At 46.6% G+C, this 5,317-nt stretch overlaps 2 protein-coding genes across 9 annotated transcripts in view; one reads left to right on the top strand and one right to left on the bottom strand.

The window, feature by feature from the left end:
- Cspp1 (centrosome and spindle pole associated protein 1) overlaps positions 1 to 3,570 on the bottom strand; it is a 137,805-nt gene extending 134,235 nt beyond the window's left edge. For 3 of the 7 annotated variants that reach the window (XR_003847255.1, XM_008854774.3, XM_029557008.1), the window contains exon 1: positions 1,104 to 1,244. The gene's annotated coding sequence lies outside the window, so the exon portion shown is untranslated. Of the gene's footprint in view, positions 1 to 1,094; positions 1,245 to 1,401; positions 1,562 to 3,464 lie in introns of those variants that run through there. The other 4 variants (XM_029557006.1, XM_029557007.1, XM_029557005.1 and 1 more) reach the window with 4 other exon arrangements.
- A 124-nt stretch (positions 3,571 to 3,694) lies between these two features.
- The window catches only part of Cops5 (COP9 signalosome subunit 5), a 21,700-nt gene continuing 20,077 nt past the window's right edge, over positions 3,695 to 5,317 (top strand). Inside the window, exon 1 of one of the 2 annotated variants that reach the window (XM_008854772.3) lies at positions 3,695 to 4,140. In XM_008854772.3, coding sequence (XP_008852994.1) covers positions 3,998 to 4,140 — 143 coding nt within the window. In that variant the 5' untranslated portion in view covers positions 3,695 to 3,997. Of the gene's footprint in view, positions 4,149 to 5,317 lie in introns of both variants that reach the window. The other variant, XM_008854773.3, reaches the window with a different exon arrangement.

Raw genomic sequence — 5,317 nt, 5'->3', positions numbered from 1 at the left:
GATATGCTTCTTCTAAGTATGTTGTTATTAAATAAATCATTTTTAAAAATTAAAAAAAAAAACTTCTCTGAATAATTAGCTCTTTATAGACATAACTGCTTTTAGGCCCTTGCATGGTGTAAACTGGTTGAAACCTACAGTTTACTTAAGGTTTAGTCTTTCCCAAAATCCTAGTTTCACTTCTTAATCCTATAATCTTAACAGTCAGCCTCTCTCAAAACGAATCCCACAGCTAACATTTAATGAAAGCTAGATTGGGGGAGACGTGATTACTCGGCAAGTAAAGGCACTTGCGGCCGAGCCTGAAGAGCTGAGTTCGATCCCAGGGACTCCCAAGAGTTGTCCTCTCACCTTCACATCACGCTGTGGCATGTGCCCACATATATACACATATACATATGTACTAAAAATATAATTTCTTCTTAAAAACCTAGACTCAATTTACAAATAGCAAAATCAAAGCAGATCGGTACAAAGTAGTGCTGGCTCACCAGGCAACCACAATGAGGAAAACATAGCAATGACCTCATGGGCACGTATTAAGTTTTACTTGCAAAGTGTCAAACATCAACCAGCTCCTGGGATACAAGGACAAGTTCGGCAAGGCTTAGCGCAGCCGCAGTGGGACCAGAGAGAGGAGGCACAATCCGGGCACAGCCAAGTCTCCCGGAACAGTGGGTAGCAGATGCTTTCGAGAGCGTCACCGGTTGTCAGGCAACCGGCTCCCGACAGTCGCGGCGGCGGGCCGGCAGTTGCCTGGCGGTCCGCGGCGGGTAACCAGGGCACCGCCCCCAGCCTGGCAGCCCCGGCCCGGGTACGGAACCTGCACCCGCAACTCGGTCCCGCTCCCGCCCCGCGCCCGCGAGACCCCGTCGTCAAAGAACCCCGCTCCCAGCCCCGGGATTGGGTCACCGCCCGACCAGGGACTCGGACACCCCAAACCTCCACAGCGAAGCCCGGTGCCCCTCAACCCCGCTCCGTCCGACAGGCTCGAGACCCCCACCCGACAACCGCTGTGACCCGGGCACCGTCGCCTTCCGAGCCGCTGTGCAACCTGCGCCCGGCGCCGCGAATCCACCCCAAAGCCGTCTCACCACACTCGCCTCGGCCGCTTCCTGCCGCCCGCGAACTCTTACTCCAGAAAGGCGCTCGGCAGTCCGAAGTGTGGGTGACCGCCCGGGTCGGAAACTGTGTGACAGGCCGCCCGCCTGGGGCTCCGCCTCTCAGGCCTAGCGCTCCGCCCCCTTCCGCCAACAGCCAGGCCTGTAGCCCTGCCCCACGGGCGCTGCAGCCCGATGCCGCACGGCGAGAGCGCCCCCTGCAGTCCCGGAGGCCGCACGGCCCACCTGCCACCCGCACAGCTAGTGTGCCTAGGGGTTGGTGATGCCGGCCACCACTTACCAGGCTAAATCCATTCCAGCCCTTCCATGCACAGGCCGGTCTGGGGACCACTGTCAGAGCCTGGAAAGAGAAAAAGAGGAATGTGGCAGGGAGATGACGACTCTTGGCATTCCTCTTGACAACTCCCCGTCAACTGGTTATTCCGTGCACCTCAGACCTGAGTAGACCATTTGCTACTGCTAGAAAAAGAAAGCTATCTAGTTTCTCAGGAGAGTGGAACTAATAGTCCCTAACGTATGTCAACGGCCCTAATGTATCTTAATTCACATTGTAAGATTGAATTTTAATTTTGGTTATTTTGTCACAAGGTCTTATGTAATCCAGGCTGGCCTCCAACTTGTTATGTATCCAAGGCTAACCTTAAACTCCAAACTCGCCAGCACCTCTCATGTGCTGGAATTACAGGATGTGGAGCAATATCCTACATAGTTTGTTTAGTCCTTCTTTGTTTTGTTTAGGACTTTCTTCTTCTTTTCTTTTTTTTTTACTTTTTGAGACAAAAGCCCAGACTTGCCCAAATTCACTATGATTGGGAGGCTAGCCTTGCACTCACCTGCTTCCACTTCCCAAATGCTGGGATTACAGGCAAGTGTTACCACGCTAGGTTTGATAAGGTGGCTAAAGGCCAATATTCTCCAACTTCTAAAGTCAATGTCAAAAACCACAGGAGTGGTGGAGTGGATCATTCTGGGGGTTTGTTGTTGTTGTTTTCACTACTTGTGTGCCCAATGCCCACATTAGGAGCGGGGGTTACAAGTGCAAAGCTCTCTGTGAAAAACTCCCACCTGATCCAATACATTGTTAACAAAGCAATGTAATTTGTAGAAGGAGCTACAGAGCTGGAGTGGTCACTATCAAGAAAGAGTTGATGGCAGAGATCTCTGAGCTGTTCTTGGTTTGGGATTGTTTTTGTTTGTTTTGAGACAGGGTCTCACACTGTAGTCATGGCTGGCCTAGAACTCACTAAGTAGAACAGCCTAGCCACAAACTCCCAGAGATCCAACTGCACTGGCCTCTCTGGTGCTGAAATTAAAGACATGAGACACCTCTGCCGGCTTTTTAAGATTAGTATGATGCTGGGTGGGTATGGTGGCACCGGCCCTCAGGAGGCAGAGGCTGAAAGATCTCTGAGAGATCTACATAGTGAGTTCCAGGCAGGCGGGGACTAGTGAGACCCTGTCAAAAGAAAAAAAAAAAAAAATACTGAGGACACTAACTTTACAAAATGGACCTTGACACAGATGACAATGTATGAACTTCAGTGGGGGGGAGGGTAGAGGGGGTGCTAAAGAAAGGGGAAAGGGGTATAAAGTGATTTTCTATCTGAAATACACAAAAATTCAATAAAATTTAAAAATAATAAAGATTAATATGCGCTCTTAAGCAGAAATGTCACGTAAGTACATTTCAAGCAATGCAAATAACATTGTATTGCTAAGCCAAGGAAAAGGTATTTACACTGATAGAATGTAAAGCTAGGGGGTGTGTGCTAAAAAACATAACGGAGCTTGAGAAGTCTGCAGGAATTGTGTTATATGGAGCTATGATGCTTTTTTCTAAGAAAAAAAACCCCTTATTAGTGTTAAATAAAACAATGAACACAGACTTTGTGCACGCCTTTAATTTACAATCTAGTGAGGATTTGGGGATGGGAATGAGAAGGAAGAATACCTAAAACAAAAACACTAACGACTGAAATAATTTTCGCATTAACTGCTGAAAAAAAAACAGGTTGCTGAGATTAATTCTACACTGTGACAAAGGACGATCAAGCAGTGAAAACAAAACTTAAAAAAAAAAAACCTAAGAACCGAGAATTTTCATCATAGTTCTTAATATATAAACATTACCTTTACAAACACGTCAAAAAGTATAACCTTAGCAACCTATTAGTTTTGATTGCCTCCTCGGGATTTTAACGAAAACGCAAAAGAGAAAGGCCAATTACCAGCCCGTGAAGTTTTGCGCATGTGCGACAAATTAATGTTTAAATATTTTTAATACTTATTAAAAATACTTAAAATATTATCCTCCTCTCCAAAACAGAGTCCAGAGCTACTTACATCTTTTTCTAAAGACATCCTGACTTTTTAGTATTCCAAAGATTTTATTTCATTAAAAATACCGACACCCACACGAAAACAGACTTCAATCCCAGCTTGCCTCCACCCACAGCCAATATGGCGGCTAGCGCCTGCGCAATGCGAACAACGACGGCGGATTCCTTTCTGGCATGTCAGCAAGCCCTTCTTCCGGCGCGAAAGGCCGTACCATTCCCACATCGAAACTTTATGTTGGCCGCGGCTCGCACATACACTCCTCCAGGAGAGGACACTCTGGTTTCATCTACAGGGCTGTCTTTGGCTCCCTAGCTCTCCCAGCAGGTTCTTTCAATGTCGTCGCGTCCCCGACGCGCCCCTGCCCTCCGAATGGTCTGTACCAGCTTCACCTCCGGTCCTAAGTGTCATGGCTGCCTGGAGAGTCTAGTGGGAGTCTGCACCCACGGTGGGAAAGATCCAAAGCCCACACCCGGAGACCTAGCGAAGTAAAGTCGCGTCTTGACTGTGGGGGTGACAGCTTCTCCAGTTCCTCGGCGATGGCGGCGTCCGGGAGCGGTATGGCCCAGAAAACCTGGGAGCTGGCCAACAACATGCAGGAAGCGCAGAGTATTGATGAAATCTACAAATACGACAAAAAACAGCAGCAAGAAATCCTGGCGGCGAAACCCTGGACTAAGGAGTGAGGAGGTCCCTGGCAAGACGCCGGGGAGGGAAGGGATGGCGGGAGCATGAGACCCGAGAGGGTGGGCGTTGGCAGGGATGAAGATGGCTTCTCTGGGGAGGGGCAGGGATCGGACACTCTCTTTATCCTGTCTGCTGCCCTAACCCCTCCTCTGGGGCCTGTGATGCCCCGTACAGAAAGTTTCTTTAACCGACCTGCCTCCAGAGGGTGTAAAGGGTGTAAAGCGGTGGCCTGGGGGTCACTTTCTCAACATGATTACTTTCATCAATGCCACACACCCTGCAGCGAACCTGGTGTCCGCATGCACTTTCTGGCAGCCTTCGGCTGATCCCAAGCGGAGGAGTGCAGCCGTTTTCAGAAATCGAGTCGGCAAGCCAGCGGTCTCGACAACAGCCTTTCAGAGATTTTTAGCCTTTTTTTTTTTTAAATTGCCGGTAACTAAGAGACATGCCAAGGCGCTTCCCAGCCTCTTAAATATTACACCACCGATTCACATAAGCCAGAAACTATTAAAATAGAGCTTAAATCCCTTTGTCCTGCAGTAAAATTTATGTATCTCTGAGACTGATGACAAGTCAAAAATTATTTAGAGCAGATTTTGTTAGGGAGAGGCTTTAAATCATAAAAATCTAAATGTCTCGCAACTTTTTTAACTGTTGGTAATCTATTTTCACAGTACTCGTTGAGTATTAATATCGGCTGGACACTGGACTAAGGATTTTCATGTGCTGTAATTTTCCTTTTCTGCAAATACGGTCAGAAATTTGTGTCATAATCATACTGAAGTTGTGAACTCTTTGAGGAGCAACAGACCAGAAATCAAGTATCACAACTGTCATTTAATTTAATGACCTTAGGAAACTCTCTTCAATTATCTGTAAAATAAAATAAACCTGGCTATTGGTGATATCGTGGAAAATAGATGAGGTCATTTATAGAATACATCTGGATGAACGTGTAATAGGGCACAATAATGGTTGTCTTCTTTTCTTTTTCCTAGTAAAGGAAGGAGCTAAATTTTTTTAATTATTTATTTAATAACCACATACTTAGAAGAAGCATTTCATTACAACAGCTTTGACATATTCAATAACAATTTCCTGAGCTAAGATGCATCTCTTTCAAAATTGTAAATTTTTAGGTTTACAATTGAATTGTTACAGTTATACAATAG

The sequence above is a fragment of the Nannospalax galili genome, unplaced genomic scaffold, assembly GCF_000622305.1.
Source record: "Nannospalax galili isolate Female #2095 unplaced genomic scaffold, S.galili_v1.0 scaffold247, whole genome shotgun sequence".
Lineage (NCBI taxonomy): Eukaryota > Metazoa > Chordata > Mammalia > Rodentia > Spalacidae > Nannospalax > Nannospalax galili.
The sequence above is the reverse complement of the archived record's forward strand: the minus strand, read 5'-3'. Positions and strand labels throughout refer to the sequence as shown.